At 41.1% G+C, this 21,463-nt stretch overlaps 1 protein-coding gene across 3 annotated transcripts; it reads right to left on the reverse strand.

Annotated features, from left to right (window-relative positions):
- Positions 1-1,971: 1,971 nt before the first annotated feature.
- Positions 1,972-10,550, reverse strand: LOC102411252 (tripartite motif-containing protein 43). 3 transcript variants are annotated; one of them, XM_044943405.1, is made up of 7 exons: positions 10,395-10,550; positions 8,686-9,100; positions 7,652-7,747; positions 6,203-6,433; positions 4,783-4,805; positions 4,175-4,272; positions 1,972-2,683 (listed from the first exon to the last, which is right to left on the reverse strand). In XM_044943405.1, the coding sequence occupies exons 2-7, from the start codon at positions 9,094-9,096 to the stop codon at positions 2,184-2,186; spliced, it is 1,359 nt and encodes a 452-aa protein (XP_044799340.1). In that variant the 5' UTR covers positions 9,097-9,100; positions 10,395-10,550; the 3' UTR covers positions 1,972-2,183. The 3 variants fall into 3 exon arrangements, with proteins under 3 accessions (XP_044799340.1, XP_044799341.1, XP_044799342.1); XM_044943406.1 differs by having other exon boundaries at positions 8,686-9,130; positions 10,395-10,546; XM_044943407.1 differs by lacking the exon at positions 6,203-6,433.
- Between the last annotated feature and the right edge of the window lie 10,913 nt (positions 10,551-21,463).

The following is a 21,463-nucleotide window of genomic DNA, read 5'->3' on the forward strand; positions in this document are numbered from 1 at the left end:
AATACATATCCCACTGATGTATGAATGATATTGGAAATCTGTTTAAGATTAAGGCCCTCTCATTATTTGTTCTTTTCTCCCCTTCTAGGTTCCTGGCTTTTTTCCTTTTTTTGTTTTCATGAACAATTGTATCTTTTATAAGTAGTTGTATCTTTTATATATGAAAAAATTGAGTTTGAATATTAATCTTGTTTCCAGAAGAAATCTTAGTGATTTATTTATTTATTTTATTTTGTGTGTACTCTTTTTTTTTACTTTATTGTTTATTAGTGTGTTTCAAGTGAACATTTGTTACATCAGAAATAATGATCATACTTGACTTTTTATACCTACAGTTTATTTCTTACTGTGTTTTGCCAGTTTTCTAAAAAAAAAAAAACAAAACATTAATAGTGATGATGCATTATTGTCCGGATTGTGACCTTTAAAGACACTCCAAAGCTTTAAGACAGAATTTGCGACTACTAATATGATATAAATTTAGGTTTAAATTAACATAAGTTTAAATTATTCTTAAGCATCTATTAATTTATTTTGTTTTAGTTTTTTAAGCTCAGTTGGTAAAGAATCCACTTGCAATACAGAAGACCCTGGTTCGATTCCTGGGTTGGGAAGATCCCCTGGGGAAGGGATAGGCTACCCACTACACTATTCTTGGGCTTCTCTTGTGGCTCAGCTGGTAAAGAGTCTGCTGCAATGCAGAAGACCTGGGTTCAATCCCTGGGTTGGGAAGATCCCCAGGAGAAGGGAAAGGTGACCCAATCCAGTATTCTTGCCTGAGAATACCGTGGACTGTATTCCATGGGGTTGCAAAGAGTTGGACACGACTGAGCAACCTTCACTTTCATTTCAGTTCATGATGTGTACTAGTATGGTCATGGCATCCTTTCTTTCAATTATCAGTCTGATTTTTCCTCACACACATTAATATAAGGCAATTGCATTAATTGGTTACTTTCAAAAATCCTGTTGTTTTCCAGAAATAACCCACATATAATGCTTTATTGACAATATGACAAATTCAAACAGATTCTCTCAACCTTTGTTAGAGTGGAAATTCATATTTATGCAAGGCCCCATGGTATACAAGGTTCATCACTTGCTATGTTTTTTCTTTCTTTTTTGATGACCTAGATGTTAATCCTGTGTTCCAGACTAACATGACCAACAGGAAAACTTGGAAATTATTCAAAGTCCAAACAATTCTCTAACTCCTTTCTCTAGATTATTTTTTTTTTAATATATAGTAAACCACTCATCCGCAGATTTGTTTTTCTTGATTTCAGTTACTCAGGTGGTTAAAACCTTGTTCGGGAAATATTAAAGGGAAAAATCTCAGAAATCATTCAAATGTATTTCATTGTGAGCCATTCTACGTAGTGCAATGAAATTCCACACCATCCAGCTTTATCCCAGCAAGAATATGCATTGTCACTTTGTTCTGCTTATCCCACCCTCATTGACTTAACTTTCTGGGTTATCATATCCGTGGCCCTAAAAATCACACTAGGTGTCTTCAAGTAGCCCTTATTTAATAATGGTCCTCAAGTATGGTGATAATGATGGTGGTATTTCAGATATGCCAAAGGGAAGCCATAGCGTCCATCCTTTAGGAGATTGTTTCTGTCTTTCTGTCTTTTCCCTTATACTATTGTAATAGAAAAAGAAATGCAAATTTTGAGTTCTCTAAAAGAAATGTTTTCCCCAGTTTCCAGGGCAATGGCGATTTCCCTGCAAATCAGATTTCATCCTGAGGTTGAATAGATCTATATAGTGCAGTAGATTATGAGGAAGCAGGAGAAGTCTGCAGGCTGACGTAGGCCTGGTTGGTGACCAGGTCTGCCTATGCTGTGCAGGTTCTGGGTTCCTGTATTGAGTTCCAGGAAGTGGGAAGCACATGATCATATTGTGGTGAATTTAGGAAGCTCATAAAGGAAGTGAAAACCCACAGCATATATTCTGGACACATGGTAACAAGAGAAGAATTTATTGTCAGCAATATGGAGGACAACCAAGTGAAGTGTGCATTTGACACTATCTTCACATCAAATAACAATAAAAGAAGCTCCATTACAGTAGAAAGAGCCTAAAGATCAGGAAGTCTCCTTGATATGCTGCAGTGGACAAGGGGGTCCCCCAGAGAAGGAGTCCTGAGCATCCCATCTGGGCCGTGACTCAGATCCTCACCTGTGGCCAGTGCAGAAGAAGGGCCTGACAGGGAAAGTGCACACGCCATCATTGTACCTCCAAAGGAGGGTGCGCTTGGCAACATCCACAAAACTAATACTTCCACTGTCACAATCAAGGAACACCCCAACCCTGCCCAGAGGTCTCTCTATGTACAGAGGCGTGGTGGGGGCTGTGGTCCAGAGTTGGTAATGATCATCCTGCTTCACACACACAAGGAGAAAGTTGTCCCTGTTGGACTTGTCCAGTATGCCATCGTCCTTCCTTATCCAGGAATCCTTACAGACACCTACTGCCCAGTCCCAAGAGCTATCCACAAGCATCTCCCAGTACTGTTTGCCAGAGGTGAAGCTCTGGTCTCCCCATGAGGCAAAATACTTCAATGTTCCACCATCCAAAGATGCATGGAGGCTGTCATGTTCATACGTCAGACGTCTTGCATCATCGAACAACCTGATGTGCTGACTGCTTACTTCGTTACTGAGTGAAAAGTTGACTGTGAAGAGATGAGAGAAAATGCCAGTCAAAATCAATGTTAAAATTCGAATTATCTCCCAGAGAAGGTGGTCCACCTGAGTCTCAGTGGAAATATATTGTAAGATTGGAAGGGCAGTTCTGATTGGAAAGTATTGGGTTTAAATATTGCTAACATATCTGCTGAAGAAAGAACTAATTAAAATGGAAAAAACTTCCTACAAGTCCAGAGATTATAAGTTAGAGGGAGGTCAAGGTGACTTCTGGCTGGGTGTAATATTGTATATTTATTACATCTAAAGGATTGGACTCCTGGGCATCGACCACCTCCAAGACCATGACAGCATATCTTATCCCCACCTTCACCACCGCTGTGCAATGAAAAAAGCTGCATTGTAGAATGGAAAAATGGTGATCACTCTACCATTTCAGTTAAGTTAGCAAATGGATACTGAAGAAGTACAACCTAAGGATGGCTTCTTCAAAGTAGTTTATTTGTAGGGCTTTTCTGTCTTTGATCTGTGGTTCCAAACTGAGGCTTAGTCTTCTACTTCCTGCTAAGTCACCCTCCAGGGTGAAGTTTATCATGGAGCTCATTGTGGCCTCATCATCCAACCATTTGCTTACTTGTGATTTCTGCATTTGATTTTTGAGGCTTATATATTTTGTAAAATTATGTGAATGGAAAAAGCACTTTATGCCTTCAATTCCTAAGAACTTTTTAAGCAAAAATGTTTTTAGTACTTCCCTGGTGGCACAGTGGATAAGATGCTTCCTGCGAATTTAGGGGACATTCCTAATCTGGAAAGATTCCACATGCTGTGGAGCAACTGAACCTGTGGATTATGACTACCGAACCCATGCTCTTGAGCCCAGGACCCACCACTGCTGAGCCCACATGCTACAATTATTGAAGCTCACTCATCAAGAGTCTCTTGTGCTCTGCAGCAAAAGAAGCCACTGCAATGAGAAGGCAACCACTATAATGAAGAGCAACCTGGCTCACCACAGCAAGAGAAACCTGGGCAAAGCAACAAAGACCCAGTGTGGTTAAAACTAAATAAAGAAAGAAATATTTTAAAAATAATATAAATAAAAAAGAAAAGAAAATGTATTCTTTAAAAATGTTTTAAGACTCTAACTGCACTTAAACTCTGAAATTTAATATCCTGTTTTAATTACCAGTTTTCTAGAAGTCAGTGAACAGCTGACATTGTATGTCATGATATTTCTAGGGCTCAAGAAGCCATTTTGGGAGCATGTTACTTTTTTCATTATACAAAATTTTATGAAATTTAAAAATATTTGATGAGGCCTGAATCAAATCAGTATCTGCACCAGCCTGCATGTATTCTGTAAGGATATTAGTGACTCTGTGACCGTATATGTCTTCGCCTGTCTATTTGCAGGCTGTTCCCCTGCACAAGGTGAAAGCTAAGCAGGAAAAGACTCTCTGTGGACACCACCACTGAAGGACCCTGCAGGGCAGACCCACCAATGGGGTGACACTCACCTCGGAAGCGGTTGAGCCACTCCATCAGCCCAGACATGGGACGCGCAGGGAGTTCTGGGAGCAGAGGCTGAGGCACGTGCAGCTGTGCTGTCTCACTCCTGTAAGAGAAAGATGTGGTTCATCCTTCTGCTGCCCAGGGCTTCTTAAACACAGCCTTTACGATAAGACAGCGTTCTTCAGCTCAACACTCTTCATCTAAATCCCTTTTCCACCCTCATGGGATAGAATTGAGCTGTTTTTGGAAATTTATTCTCACTCTTCTTCTTGCCCTGATTCCAGCCCATTTCTCAGAGGTAATTGCCTCTTTAACCTCAAACTTGGGGAAAACTAGTCTTTGCACCTCTAGGTGCTGGTGATTTTGAAATCTAAATAAGAAATTACTGACCTTTAAGAAATTTTTGCACTGAGCTGGATAATACCTCCCTCTGCCACAGTAGCAAAAAGGCTAACTTCCTTTTGAGCAAGAAATCATACTCAGCAAAACAGGTGCAGACACATGTACACAAGCAATCTAGCATTATCTAGGTAAGTTACGTCATCACTTTGTTAAGTGCTGCTGTATCTCTTTCAGAGCCCCCAGGTGCCCTCATCAGTATCGAAAAGCTTACCATTTCAGTTTGTCTTCCAATTCCTGTCAAGAAAAAAAAAAAAAGACAAGTTAGACCTTATATACAGGCAACCAGGATTTGGGTTGGCAAAACTTCAGCATCGCAGCACTGTTTATAATAGCCAGGACATGGAAGCAACCTAGATGTCCATCAGCAGATGAATGGATAAGAAATCTATGGTACATATACACAATGGAGTATTACTCAGCCATTAAAAAGAATCCATTTGAATCAGTTCTAATGAGGTGGATGAAACTGGAGCCTATTATACAGAGTGAAGTAAGCCAGAAAGAAAAACACCAATACAGTATACTAACGCATATATATGGAATTTAAAAAGATGGTAACAATAACCCTGTGTACGAGACAGCAAAAGAGACACTGATGTATAGAACAGTCTTTTGGACTCTGTGGGAAAGGGAGAGGGTGGGAAGATTTGGGAGAATGGCATTGAAACATGTAAAATATCATGTATGAAACGAGTTGCCAGTCCAGGTTCGATGCACGATACTGGATGCTTGGGGCTAGTGCACTGGGATGACCCAGAGGGATGGTATGGGGAGGGAGGAGGGAGGAGGGTTCAGGGTGGGGAACACATGTATACCTGTGGCGGATTCATTTGGATATTTGGCAAAATTAACACAATTATGTAAAGTTTAAAAATAAAATAAAATTTAAAAAAAAAAAGAAGTAAAAGCAAAAAAAAAAAAACAAAAAACTTCAACAGAGTTTTAATCACCACCACCAGAAACAGTCTGAGAAATCTGTTTTCCTTTTCTTTCTGGGAAAAAAAAAAAAAAAACCTCTGGGACAACATATTTTATATGGATAGAATGTATTTCTTGAGGAGTTAATAAAACGAAAGGTGAAACAGAGAAAGGACAAGAGTACTGATGATTCACCCTCTGCTTTCTGCATATTGATCTTTCCTGGGGCTTTTACCCAAAGTGTAATAAACTCCAAATTAATGTCTAATGAAACCTGGTGTATCTCAACAGGAAGTGGAAATATACATACACACACACACACACACACATATATATATACACACATATATATGTATATGTGTGTTTGTATATATGTATATACATACACATATGAGCTTTGTCCAAATGTCTCCCATTGCACATTTGGAGACCAAAAAATGGAATCAGTACATAAGCTGTTCCTTTCTGGTTTTAATAGAAGCAAGTTACAAAAGGAGATTTTGAAAAGGGAATATTCCCTGGGGAATATCTAGGATCAGAATGCTATAAAGCTTGCTCAGGCATAATTTGCATGAGTTGCACTTTATCTATAATATTTCCAAGTAGGAGAGAATCCCACCTTAGTCACAGGGGATGAAGAAATATACCATGTCAGGGAAGTCAAAGGTGTGAAAGTTAGGTAATGTATTTTCAAACACATCCTCAGTTCTTACCTGGAGCAGCTCCACGTCTGATTTAGAGCACATTTGAATGAGCTCCTTGTGTATTTCTTGGAGCTCTCTCTTCTTTCCGATTATTTCCTCTTGCCTTCTTCTGAGTTGATTGTATATGTTTTGGCCTTCTTTTACAATACTCTCTACATAGTAATCTTCTTCCTCTGGGAGAAATGGGGGTGCCATCTGATAAGTTCTCCTAATCATGTCTCCATGTCGATACACATAAAACTGTTGAGAGATGAATTTCAACATCATTTAGTTTGCTATGATTCATGTTCTCTCCCAAGAAGCTACATCCATCCTAAATGAATGCCCTCCCTCATCTCAGAAGCCAAGTTCATTCTTCTTTCCTTTACCTTGTTTTCATTCTTTTTAATTGATCAGAAACCAAACCTACCCTTTCCTCAAACAACTTTCATCTAATTCAGGAGTTCCTGAAACACTTGGAGAAAATCTTTTCATGAATCATTTCTTTCATATGCCTCCTGTTAAATGTGAAAGAGCCCAGGTAAGCAATTGAAATTTATGGGTGATTCATATGTCATATGCAATATCCTCATTTCAATGCTAATACGTAAGCTTGTGTTTCACCTATTATCTCCTGGCTTTCTCTCTTAGTGCCATGCTACATAATACTTTCAGTGTTGGTAATCTCAGGAAACATCTTCGTAAAAATTATTGCCTGTCCTTGAACAGTTGTCCAGTCTCAATCATTTCTTTCTAGTGTTCTTTTCTCTATGCATCAGTTTTCTTCCTCCCCATAAGTTCACAAGCTTCTTCCCATATTGTTTGGAAGATCATTTCTCTTCATTCCATTTCATATTTCTCCTGGTATTGAATGATTCACTCTCTCATGCTCCAACTCCTTCTCCTTGTTCCTTTCCCCCTGAGTTGTTTAACATGTCACATTTTCTCCAACTTGAACCAATATTACTCACTAGCCAGAAAGCAATCACTCTTCACTGTGATGGGCACACTCCTTAAAGTGCTGTTCATGTTTGCTTTGTATCACATGGGCTCATGTACTAATCAGATTGAAGTACTTTGTGGTTCCCAATGACATGCCTTTTACTTTCTGGAATGTATGACTGACAGAAATCTGTGCCTGAAATAACCCATGGATTTTTAAACATTTACTTGAACTTCAAAACTGAAATTGATCTTAAATTTGAGAAATTTTCCTTGAGATCCTGAATCATGCCTAATCATCCACATCACACCATAAACATCCACCTTAGAACTTTCTTCTAATGGGTCTTTTGTTTTAGTTATTGATCCACTGGATCCTAAAGAGCTCAAGAGGCATGAAAATGTTGGTTGAATGGTGCTTAGAAGATTTTTTCTGATGGTGTTCAACTCACTCTCTGAATTCAGCTCACTTCATTAATGGTAAGTTTCTCGCTGTCTGCCTCAATCTGTTTTTTCAGAGAAATATGTTCTACTTACCATCCAAGGGTCAGTTCCTCTGCTACTTTTCTTGAGATTTCTTTCAGTTTCTTGAATCTTTTCCCATAAAGATCTCATTTGCTTTGCCAACTTTTCCTGTAAAAGAATTATGAATTTTAGTACAAGAAAAGCAAATACATTGGAGTTTCAGAGCCCAAAGGTTGGGGTGTACTGACGATTATTAGATAAAGGTCCTTGAGGAAGACACTAACAGACCACAGCAGGTCATCAGGTGTCCCTATTTTTCCTCACTCATGATCTGTTGTATGAAATTCTACACTAAAAATCCACACACCGTTAGGTACTTATCTGCCTAAGGTATGACTAATTTTCAGCTGCTGTGGCAGCTTATATCAAAATTTGGATACAGTTATGTTTATCTTCTGTAAAATCCAATGAAGTGTATCTTCCTTCTTGTCCAGGATTAGAAAACCTGTATTCAATTAAAAGTATTTTTGCACTTGTATATTTTACAGTTTCTTTCTTAAAATTAAGGCCCGACAGTGTCAATAGCATAATAATATATCACCCAATAATTTCAGTTAGCTTCATCAGCCAGCCATTGGATACAAGTTCCATAAAGCAGGTACACTGCTCTATATTCTTCACCACTTTATTATTGTTAACTAGATCTGTACGTGGCACTCAGTAAAAGTGAAAGTTGCTCAGTCGTGTCCAACTCTTTGTGACTCCATGGACTGTATAGTCCGTGGAATTCTCTAGGCCAGAATACTGGAGTGGGTAGCCTTTCCCTTCTCCAAGGGTATCTTCCCAACCCAGGGATCAAACCCAGGTCTCCAGCATTGCAGGTGGATTCTTTACCAGCTGAGCCACAAGGAAAGCCCAAGAATACTGGAGTGGGTAGCCTATCACTTCTCCATGGGACCTTCCCAACCCAAAATCAAACCGGGGTCTCCTGCATTGCAGGTGGATTCTTTACCAACTCAGTAAAGAGAGGGTTTAAGCATCATCATTTTAGTCTCTTAGGTGTACCATCCTCAAGCTTCCTAAGTGCTCTCAGAGGCATCACTCACCCAGGATTCCTCAGCAGCCTCTTCAGCGGAACAATGTCTGTGAGTCTTGTGCTCCTGACCTTGAGAGCAGACCAAACAGAGCAAGCTCTTGTTGGCTTCACAGAAGATCATCTTTTTCTGCCTGTGGGTCCCACACAGGTGTTCCTCACACTTCAGGAATTGCCTGAGATTGGCTTTTCTGACAGTGGACACCAGATTCTTCAGAAGAAAATTGGTTTTGAGGTTTGTCTGTTCTGATGGTTGTCTGCACACTGGACAACTGGCAGGGACTTCGGCTTGTTCCCAGAAAAGACAAAGACAGGACCTACAGAAGCTGTGCCCACAGCCTATGGTGACTGGGTCTAGAAGGAAATTCAGGCAGACGAGGCAGGTGAGCTCCTTCTGGAAGGCTTCTGGGATTTCTGAGTCCATTTTCCTGAGGAAAGAACATCAGGAGTTTATTCCTCTTTCCCCAAGCCAAAAAAGGAACAAACAAAATTAGACTTGGGTTGTGACTAAATAATACACTGCTTTAGGAGCAGAAGAATCTGGATTTTTCATTGGATACAAATGGAAAACATAAACACAACTTTCAAGAGCTGCAGACAATTTTCTCAGTGGCCTAACCAACACTATCTTCTGAACTCTTTCCCCTCTACCTACTGGAGAAGCTCGGTTTTGATGAGGTCTTGTTTTCCTCTAGATAGCATGACTTCAAGAGCTTGACCTAATTGACAGCTGTACGTGGTGGGTCCTAATTTCTGCAAACAGTCACTATTCTCTATGCCAGTCATTGATTTGGTGTGAGACAGTTGATTAAGCTTGTATTTTTATTATTTCATGTAATTATCATGCATTTTCTTTAGATGTCCTTTTTTTATCTCAATCTGCATTTTTTCCAAAAATATTTTTTTCTTTGTAAAGCACTTTGAGTACATTCAGAGTCAATAAAGAGGAAATTAAATGTTGGCAAATTGTAACTTATTCCAACCAGAGTTTATTTACATGAATATACTAAGTGGTTGAATTTTTCTTTCTATCCATACTCACCCGATGCATTTTACATGTTATAGAAATAGTCATCATCAAAAAAATTCATGTGATTTAAATTTTACATTGTAAAAAAAATAGGTCCTTTTGCCTGTGCTTGTTAAGCATAGAAGCATCTAAAGTTTCTCATCTCTGTATGCTCAATAGTGTCACTTTTCTGACTGCTCAGTCATTCCCTAGCTTCTTTAAGATTTCAGTCAAAAATGTTTATTTTGGGAGGGATGATAGTTACCTCACTTTAGCAATATTTTCAGCAACTCATTGTGTGCATTATCTAGCTCTAGTGTAGAGTATTCTCTCTGGTATATACAGACACATTTCATTTTTCGGGTAAGTGATGATAGGTACTACATATTGAATTGAATAGTCTTAAGAAATATTTTTAGAAGCTACATCAAACACAAAACATATCAGTCAGCCACTTTCTGAGTCCTTAAAATGCATGGGGACAACTAAGAAAGAAACACAATCACAGAAGTAAAATGAATCCCCCTAATCATTCCACAGTGCATGTCAAGACAAGCTCACAAAACCGGAACAGGATCATTTCACTAAGTTGGTAAACAGGGCTGTTACATTGAAAAAAATCTCATTTTACCAATAAATTAAAATTAGAAAATTTAGTTTGTTTTCCCTCAGAAAAGTCCCAGAAGCTGCTCTGTGGTGAATTGTGTACTCACCTAAGGAGTTGTAGAAACAGTCTACCCTGGAGAAGAATATGAAGTTGGCCCAGGGGTCAAGAGTTCCAAGTGTGGCTTTCAGAAGTCTCAAGATGCAGGTGAACTCCAAACACTCCCTCTCGGTTCTGGAGAAGACTGACTTTGCCTCCTGGAGTCTCCTTATATTGTGTCTCTGAACCCCACCCACTTGTTCAAGTGATTATGTTTCACCAGTCTTCCAATGGGGTTAATATGGATGATTAGATTTCCTAAAACAAGGCAAGACTGCTTTAACAAATTGGCTTATCTTCATAAACATATCTGCCAACATCCTCTCCTCAAGAGTCACTGATTGTACCACGAACCCAACCTGTGACTCTCTGAATGGCATTAATTTTTATTTTTAATTTACTAAACAAGTTGGAAAAATTCTTTCATCTCTAAAGAGTTTAGCAAATGTCTTGAAAAACTTGGAAATTCATTTTCTAAGGTTTTATTAAATATGTTCTATCATGGAAGAAGAGCTTTATTGTATTGATTCATTGAATTTTGAATTGTAAAAAAGCACTTCAATGTAAGAACTCCTGTGGTCACCAGTCTAGAAGGAAATTTATCTGCCCCATATCATCACAGAGATCAAGCCCCTCAGTGCCCCACAGCAACAACAGGCCAGGAAATTCTCTGCCTGGTGCTCCCCACCCAGCTCATGGGAGACAGTAGAGAAAGGCCCCAGCTCAGACACCCTTTTGGGTCAATTTCATGAATAGGTTACTCTCAAACAAAACAGAAACAACAGTGACCACTTTGGAAAAATTAAGCCAAAAAATATTTTGAAGAAATCACACATATCCTTACCTTTCTCCCCTGACATATTTTCCACTGAACAATCAGTTTGAGAATGCAGAGTTTTTGAAAGGAGTGGGAATCTTGACCCTGTCTTTAAGTCTTTTAAGACATATGTACCATTTGTGTACATTTCAAGCGGCTGATGCTCCTAAGTGCTTATAAACAAGCTTTTTCAAAATGACAGTAAGTTGCAAAGCACAACCATTCTTTGCTGGGGCAGGTTCTTGTTAACATCAACCCCAAGGGATTTATATTCCAAGTCTTAACCAATTTCCTTACCACTCTCCTTTCCTAAGTGAAATATGCCAATATATGATAATTACTACAATAGTATGATTTGTCATAGTCATGAAGTCTTTTTAGGAATGCTGGCATGATAGTGATTTTATTTCTCTATGTTTCTGTATTTTACAAAATAATGACAAAAATGAGATCACCAGATCCAACTATAATGTTTCCTCTTATGGAGACACTGGTACACTAGATCACCTCAGAGGAAGAGCTTGAAGATGGGACTAGCCCGGAGCTCGCTGTGGAGGAGGACACTGGGCCTGTAAGTGTGTGTTTATTAAAAGTCTGCCCTTCAAGCAAAAGTGAAAAGATGAATTAGTGTAAGCTCTCTAGTTTAAACTCAGGGTAAGATTCTTGCATGCAAACTTCCCCCATGATTGCCTTAGTTTAGTGCAGTGCCTGAGTGAATAATCACAGAAGGAGTGTGCATGCTGCAATACGGCTGCTACTCTCACTTCCCCCTTTGTTGTCTAGCCCTGCCCACCCAGCGTGTCACAGAGCCATTGTGAGGTTCTGTGCCACAAAACTTATCAAATACAAAAGTAAATCCACTTGCTTCATTGTAAGTTTATTATGCAAGACCACCCACAAAGTAAATGTTCTAGATATACATTCTGAAACTCAATAAAATGATCATGTTACTACACTTTCCTGATTGAAAAGTTAAGAAGGCAAAATTTTGGCTTCTAAGCTTACTCTCTGTGAGCTTGAGAGACGTCAAGGAATTTCTATATTTAATTTTACATCAGTCAGTATTGTGAATTGTCTTGCAGTGTTTTAGTTTGGTTTTAATGTGGAATCAGTTGTTTGAGAATATTAATAAAATCTATCATTTTTAAAGAATAATATTAGTTCTGCTTCATTGACTATGCTAAAATGTTTGACTGTGCTGATCACAAAAAAAAACGTGGAAAATTCTTAAAGAGATGAGAATACCAGACCACTTTACCTGCCTCCTGAGAAATGTGTATGCACGTCAAGAAGCAACAGTTAGAAATGGACATAGAACAATGGACTGGTTCCAAATTGGGAAAGGATTATGTAAAGGCTGTATGTTGTCACTCTGTTTATTTAACTTATATGCAAGGTACATCATGTGAAATGCTGGGTTGGATGAAGCACAAGCTGGAATCAAGATTGCTGGGACAAATATCAATAACCTCAGATACGCAGGTGACAGCACCCTTATGGCAGAAAATAAAGAAGAACTAAAGAGCCTCTTGATGAAAGTGAAAGAGGAGAGTGAAAAGCTGGCTTGAAACTCAACATTCAGAAAATAAAGTTCATGGTGTCCCATTACTTCATGGCAGATAGTTGGGGAAAATATGGAAGCAGTGATGGAGTATTTTATTGGGCTCCAAAATCAGTGCAGATGGTGACTGCAGCCATGAAATAAAAAGACGCTTGCTCCTTGGAAGAAAAGCTATAAAAACCTAGACATTGTATTAAAAAGCAGAGACATCACATTGCTGACAAAGATCTGTATAGTCAAGGCTATGGTTTTTCCAGTAGTCGTGTACAGATGTGAGAGTTTAACCACAAAGGCTGAGTGCTGAAGAATTGATGCCATCAAACTGCAGTGCTGGAGAAGTCTCTTAGAGTCCCTTGGACGGCAAGGAGATCAAACCAGTCCCTCCTAAAGGAAATCAACCCTGAATATTCGCTGAAAGGATTGATGCTGAAGCTGAAGTTCCAGTACTTTGGCCACCTGATATGAAGAGTCGACTCCTTGGAAAAGACTGATGCTGGGACAAATTGAAGTCCAAAGGAGTAGGCTGTGCCAGAGGATGAGTTGGTTAGCTAGCATCTCTGATTTAATGGGCATAAATTTAAGTAAACTCTGGGAAATAGTGGAGGACAAAGAAGCCTGGCATGCTGCAGTCCATGAGGCTGCAAAGTGTCAGAAATGGTTTAGTGACTGAACAGCAACCACAAATGTATTGGAAGAAATCAAAAGGAGTAATTGGAAAAGACATATGCTAAGTCACTTCAGTCGTGTCCGACTCTGTGTGACCCCATAGATGGCAGTCCACCAGGCTCCCCCGTCCCTGGGATTCTCCAGGCAAGAACAATGGAGTGGGCTGCCATTTCCTTCTCCAATGCATGAAAGTGAAAAGTGAAAGTGAAGTCACACAGGAAAAGACATAAGCACCCCAATATTCGTTCTAGTAAAAATGATCTCTTGTGTCTCTTTCTCAGGATTTAGGCTGTTTTTTCCCCCAATCTATAGAGGTATGTAGGAGGCCTTATAAAAAGCTGAGAAATGAAGAAAAGCTAAAGGAAAAGGCAAAAAGATATGACACTAAAAGATGAACTCACCGGGTCAGTAGGTGCTCAATATGCTCCTGGAGAAAAGTGCAGAAATAACCCCAGAAAGAATGAAGAGATGGAGCCAAACCAAAAACAGTGTCCAGTTGTGGATGTAACTGGTGATGGAAGTAAAGTCTGATGCTGTATAGAACAATATTGCATAAGAACCTGCAATGTTAGGGCCACGAATCAAGGCAAAATAGAAATGGTCAAACAGGAGATGGCAAGAGTGAACATCGACATTTTAGGAATCAGTGAAATAAAATGGACTGAGATGGGTGAATTTAACTCAGATGACCATTATATCTACTACTATGGGCAAAAATCCCTTAGAAGAAATGGAGTAGCCCTCCTAGTCAACAAAAGAGTCTGAAATGCAGGTTTTGGGTGCAATCTCAAAAAATGACAGTATGATCTCTGTTCATTTCCAAGGCAAACCATTCAATGTCACGGTAATCCAAGTCTATGCCCCAGCCAGTTATGATGAAGAAGCTGAGCTCTTTCAAATCCTGAAAGATGATGCTGTGAAAGTGCTACACTCAATATGCCAGCAAATTTGGAAAACTCAGCAGTGGCTGCAGGACTGGGAAAGGTCAGTTTTCATTCCAATCCCAAAGAAAGGCAATGCCAAAGAATGCTCAAACTACCGCACAATTGCACTCATCTCACATGCTAGTAAAGTAATGCTCAAAATTCTCCAAAGCAGGCTTCAGCAATACGTGAACGTGAACTTTCTGATGTTCAAGCTGGTTTTAGAAAAGGCAGAGGAACCAGAGCCTGCTTGATCATGGAAAAAGCAAGAGAGTTCCAGAAAAACATCTATTTCTGATTTATTGACTATGCCAAAGCCTTTGACTGTGTGGACCACAATTAACTGTGGAAAATTCTGAGAGAGATGGGAATATCAGACCACCTGACCTGCCTCTTGAGAAATCTGTATGCCGGTCAGGAAGCAACAGTTAGAACTAGACATGGAACAACAGACTGGTTCCAAATAGGAAAAGGAGTATGTCAAGGCTGTATATTGTCACCCTGCTTATTTAACTTATATGCAGAGTACATCATGAGAAACGCTGGACTGGAAGAAACACAAGCTGGAATCAAGATTGCAGGGAGAAATCTCAATAACCTCAGATATGCAGATGACACCACCCTTATGGCAGAAAGTGAAGAGCAACTAAAAAGCCTCTTGATGAAAATGAAAGTGGAGAGTGAAAAAGTTGGCTTAAAGCTCAACATTCAGAAAAAGAAGATCATGGCATCTGGTCCCATCACTTCATGGGAAATAGATGGGGAAACAGTGGAAACAGTGTCAGACTTTATTTTTTTGGGCTCCAAAGTCACTGCAGATGGTGACTGCAGCCATGAAATTAAAAGACGCTTACTCCTTGGAAGGAAAATTATGACCAACCTAGATAGCATATTCAAAAGCAGAGACATTACTTTGCCAACAAAGGTCCGTCTAGTCAAGGCTATGGTTTTTCCTGTGGTCATGTATGGATGTGAGAGTTGGACTATGAAGAAGGCTGAGTGCCGAAGAATTGATGCTTTTGAACTGTGGTGTTGGAGAAGGCTCTTGCAAGTCCCTTGGGCTGCACGGAGATCCAACCAGTCCATTCTAAAGGAGATCAGCCCTGGGATTTCTTTGGAAGGAATGATGCTCAAGCTGAAACTCCAGTACTTTGGCCACCTCATGTGAAGAGTTGACTCTTGAAAAAGACTCTGATGCTGGAGGGATTGGGGGCAGGAGGAGAAGGGGAAGACAGAAGATGAGATGGCTGGATGGCATCAATTACTCGATCGATCTGAGTCTGAGTGAACTCCGGGAGTTGGTGACGGACAGGGAGGCCTGGCGTGCTGTGATTCATGGGGTCGCAAAGAGTCAAACACGACTAAGCAACTAAACTGAACTGAACTGAACTGATCCCATTCATGCGCACTCCAGTCTCATGCCTTTAGTTCAGTTCAGTTCAGTTCAGTTCAGTCTCTCAGTCATGTCCGACTCTTTGTGACTCCATGAATCACAGCACGCCAGGACTCCCTGTCCATCACCAACTCCCGGAGTTCACTCAGACTTAAGTCCATCGAGTCAGTGATGCCATCCAGCCATCTCATCCTCTGTCATCCCCTTTTCCTCCTGCCCCCAATCCCTCCCAGCATCAGAGTCTTTTCCAATGAGTCAACTCTTCGCATGAGGTGGCCAAAGCATTGGAGTTTCAGCTTTAGCATCATTCCTTCCTAAGAACACCCAGGACCGATCTCCTTTAGAATGGACTGGTTGTATCTCCTTGCAGTCCAAGGGACTCTCAAGAGTCTTCTCCAACACCACAGTTCAAAAGCATCAATTCTTCAGTGCTCAGCTTTCTTCACAGTCCAATTCTCACATCCATACATGACCACAGGAAAAACCATAGCCTTGACTAGAGGGACCTTTGTTGGCAAAGTAATGTCTCTGCTTTTCAATATGCTATCTAGGTTGGTCATAACTTTTCTTCCAAGCAGTAAGCGTCTTTTAATCAACTCTCAAAAACTTCCCCTCCTAATGCCATCAGACATTAGGGTTCAATATATGAATTTGAGGGTGACATAGACATTTAGATCATAGCACTTAGCTTCCTTTATTTCTGTGTTTCATCCATCTATCATACTTCTCATTTACTGAATTCTAACAAGAAATCATTAATACATTCTTGATAGCAAAATAAATTACATTAAGACATTAAATACATTTAATCTACTATATATATATATATATATATGATATATATGTATATATGATGACCTACAATCTTGCTAGAATGTGGTTCTACTGCTGGCCCAAAGCATCATTCTAGAAATTTTTAAACCAGTGCTGTTGTTACATAGGCATATTTACACAAAATAAAAGTAGAGGATCTGTGGTGCAATGGAAATTGATAGAAGTGCAGGACACTTTTTGAAATGTAAAACTCTTCTGACAGGAAATTATCCCCAAATTTGTCCTTGAATAAATAGGGATAAAGTAGAAAAGGATTGGGGCTTCCCAGGTGGCCCTAGTGGTGAAGAAACAGCCTGTCAATGCACAAGACATAAGAGATGCAGGTTCGATCCCTGGGTCAGGAAGATCCCCTGGAGGAAGGCATGGCAACCCACTCCAGTGTTCTAGCCTGGAGAATCCCATGGACAGAGTAGCCTAGCGGGGGCTACAGTCCATGGGGTCACACAGAGTTGGACACAACTGAAGCGACAACACACAGTCTGGGGAAAAAGAGTGGTGGAAGTGACGTCCAGAGAGAGCAGAATCTGCTCAAATATTCAGAGTAAAGCAGAGAATGTGCCTTGAAGGACTCTGTCTCTGGAACAACTCCTCTGTGCTCGTTCTCTCTTATATACAGCTTATGGAAACTACAGAAACAGGACAATTCAAATAGGAGTCATTTTTTGTTTATTTGTATAATGCATTTCTCAAAATTATACTTTGGAATTCTGGAAATATGTAAGTAGTACAATGTATCTTAAGACTATTTCCAAAATTCTAAATAAAACAGAAGAAAAACTAGGATCCAAAATCAAAACTCCTGGGCTTCCCTGGTACCTCTGTAGTAAAGAATCTGCCTGCCAGTGCAGGTGACATGCATTCGATCCTGGTCTGGGAGGATCTCATGTGTCTAAGAGCAGCTAAGCCCCTGAGCTACAGCCACTGAGCCTGTGCTCTATCACCCGGGAACCACAACTGCTGAAGACCACATGCCCTTCAGCCATGGTCAGCAACAAGAAAAGCCACCACAATGAGAAGCCCTCACACAGCAACTAGAGAAGAGCCCCTCTCGCTGCAACTAGAGAAAAACCTTCAGCAACGAAGACCCAGCACAGCCAAATAAACAGACTAAAAAAAAAAAGAAGAAATCAAAACTCTTGAACACTTTCTACAACAAAACTGGTTGAAAGTCCCAAAATATGAACTAGTGGAGATTAATTAGGGATATCTAAGTTCTGTGGGGGTAGCAGAATCTGTTTGTGTGCCTGTGCTCAGTCACTCAGTCAAGTCTAACTCTTTATGATTCTATGGACTGTACCTTTCCTGGCTCCGCTGTCCATGGGATTCTCCAGGCAGGAATACTGAAGTGGGTTGCCATTTTCTCCTCCAGGGGATCTTCCTAACCAAGGGATCAAACCGACATCTCCTGCATCTCCTTGCATTGGCAGGCAGATTCCTTAACCACTGAGCAACCTTGGAAGCCCCATCAGAATCTGTTTAGGATGAAGCAAAAGGAAGAAACAGAATACCTGATCAATTTTAGAAGCCCAAAAGTTATCAATAGAAATATGTTGAAATGTTGGCAGGTCACTTTAGGAAGAACTGATGTACCTGAGTAGGCTGAGTGGAGACTGAAACATGCCAGGAGTCCACAACAACGTGTGAAGTGACTGGTACCATCTGGTTCCTGCAAGTCTCAGATATAATCAACTAAAACTCTCTTCCAGGGCCAAGCCCTGTACTGAGAAAAAAGTACTGGGAATAAAATTTGTAGGGAGAAAGACTGAGGCAGTGGGAGCAGAGAAAAAGAATGTCTCAGGGAAAGAAATGGAAAGAGAAGCAGGAGATGGCACAAGTGAAGAGATCACATTATTGAACACCTTATGAACGTAACAGAGAACTGTAGACTGATGAAGTGAAGAAAGCTATCTTGACCCGTGTTCACCCTTATAAAAGTCCAGGAAGACTAACTGCATGTAAATACCATTAAAAGAGCACATTTTTCACTTAATATTTTGGAAGCATTCAGAGAGAAGAAAGTAACTTTTCAGATATAATAGAACTGGTAAGACTGTTCATGAACTGGCTCTAGAGAGACAGTCCCTAGCAGAGCCCTTGGGCCAGACCTCCATGAGGACTGTGCCTTGTTCTCCCATCTCGGGAGAATGTGGCTCTGAGAGGCCCTCTCTGCTCCTCAGCCCCAGAAACCTGCAGCCCCACAGCCCCATCTCCCCAGATCCTTCTCCACCACGTGTGGGGCCACCTCAAGTTGTTCCTGAAGGTCAGTTCTGCAGAGTTTCATATTCCTCTCTTTCACACATCGTCTCTAGTCCCTGAGGTCATTCCCTCTAAGGAACCATATGTAAGTCATTTTGTCCTGGCTTGACAATAGCAAACTTTTCTAAGAAATCATTACAGAAGAAAAAAAGTATATAAAAAATATACATATATGTATATGTGTGTGTATATATATATATACACATGTGTAAAACCTCCCCTGAGGGCCCAGGCTTTCTTATTCCTAATTGTAGACCACACTCCCAGCTCTACTAGGCTTTGATAATTCTCTGGTGAATATGTAATACAAAGGACCAGATATGTCTGGGACCACAAGGTATTTCCAGTTATGTACTAATTTTTGGATTTGGAAAATGACTCAATTAAGCCAGCCACCTTCAAAGGATGGAGGGAGGAAACCAAAGGCCATAAGATTTTATCCTGAGTATTCATTAGGACCAGTGACAAGACCCTGAGGGTGAGGGGCTGCTGGGGGCAGCTGGGTCTCTGTATTGGGTGTGAGGGGTGTGGTATGGAGGGTGAGTCCTCCCCTGTTCCTCTAGGGCTAGCATGGGGGAGAACTTTGGTCACTGGGACAGGGCCCATGAGAGTGGAGAAATACCAACACCCAAAGGTCATGAGGGACGGGTCTGGGCTTAAACCTTTCATGGAGCAGAGGCTGCTTCCCTAGTCCATCCCAGCTCCAGGATTAAAGGGAACGCTACATTCTTACTGGGGGCTTCCCTGTAGCTAAGCTGGTAAAGAACCTGCCTGAAGTGCAGGAGATCCCATTTTGATTCCTGGGTTGGGAAGATCCCTGGAGAAGGGATAGGCTACCCAGTCCCTCATTCCTGGGCTTCCCTGGTGGCTGCTGTGGTTAAGAATCCACCTGCAATGCGGGACACCTGGGTTCGATCCCTGGGCTGAGAAGATCCCCTGGAGAATGGAAAGGCCACCCACTCCAGTATTCTGGCCCGGAGAATTCCATGGACTGTATAGTCCATGGGGTCTCAAAGAGTTGGACATGAGTGAGCAACTTTCATTCTTTCTGCGCACTTCTTTTTGTGTTTGTGAAAGTGTGATAAAGACTGCATGGGTGATGAATGATCCCAAGAAGACTATGTCATTTTCAACAAAATCCACTGAACCACCACCAAGACCTACAGAAGAAACCAGGGTTGGTGAAGATGACCAGAGGCCTACTCGGCCTGGAGGGGCCCCTTGTTCCCAGAGCTAAGACTTCTTGTGTGTCTTGGAAGCACAGCGGCTCTGTGGAGAGTGTGGTTCTACTTCTCTCCAGGCTGAGAAGAGCCTAGGAGCCCTCCATCCCTGGAGCAATGTCTCCTTCTCCAGTCCACAGGTGTTCAGACTGGGGATCTCCAGGCCAGGGCACTCACTGCCGCCTCCTTCAGCCAAGGAAGGAGGAAGAGCCCAGAAGCTCACTGTTACAGCCACAGCTCCTCTGGTGTTCAAGGCTGATCAAGGCTCATGCAGACAAGGACTCTCCAGTGCTTGCCTGTGACCAGGGTCGCAGGTCAAGAACGTGGAGAGAGGGGAAGAGGGGTGCAGGGGTAGGGCAGTTTACCAGGCCTGGAGTTGTTCCAGACACCCTGCCCCCAGCAGCTCTGTGAGGGATGCCTAAGGTCTACACAACATGCCAGATCCCAAGATTCTCTGGGAAAGACCTGAGGTTCTGTCTGGCCAGGAGCTGTTGAGGCCGAGTAGGGAGTTAGGAGGACATGAGCTGTGATGGGAGAACAGCCATATTCCTGGGGGTAAGCAGGCTGCTCTTAAGGAACTCAGGAATCTTGTCCACAACTCCCTGGCAGTGTCAAGGAGTCCTGACCGTATCCGTTAGGATACTGTTGAGGGATGGAGGTGGTGCAAGTTTCAGAAAGAAGTTAGATCTGTGGGCACCATAGGCAGGTGCCCTGGCAAAATTTGGTGGGAAAATAAAAGACGCGGGACCATGAAGCCATCAGGGATTCTTAGGACTTATGTGACTGCAACCTCAACTCTGGCTCTGCAGGCACCTAAACCCACTTGTGCATCTGCACATCCCTCTCTCTTCTTCCTGGGCGAGGCTCCAGGGGAGTTCTTTGACCAGAACAAACCAAGACAAGAAGCCCTATAGTTGTCCACACTTCCCAGGCCAGATGCAGCCTCAGGAGCAGGCGAGCAGCACTAAGGTGTTCCCAGTTCCAGTCTCCTTCCCTGGGGATAAACACAGCTGGAATGTCCTGATTCTTTTGCTTGTTTGTTTTCAACTCTGAATATCATGCTATTTGTCTCAATCTATTTCTTTTTTAATAAAAGTTTATTAAGAAGTGCTGACTGTTGTATGAAATGTGAAGGAGTAGGAAACATCTCAAACACTGGCAAGCATGTGGAGTAACACAAACTTTCATTGCTGGTGGGAATTTGAATAATAAAACAATCCAATAAATTATGAGTATGAGATTCAAACAGATGATTCGCCACAGAAGATACATAGGTGGTGAATATTTATAATGAATGATATTCAACATCATTAATCATTAGGGAAATACAAATTAAATCAAAATAATATGCCACTTTTGAAACTTTAAAAACTGTACCTACTAAGTATTGTCAAAAACTTGAAGGAACT

Source organism: Bubalus bubalis, chromosome 5 (genome assembly GCF_019923935.1).
Source record: "Bubalus bubalis isolate 160015118507 breed Murrah chromosome 5, NDDB_SH_1, whole genome shotgun sequence".
Taxonomy (NCBI): domain Eukaryota; kingdom Metazoa; phylum Chordata; class Mammalia; order Artiodactyla; family Bovidae; genus Bubalus; species Bubalus bubalis.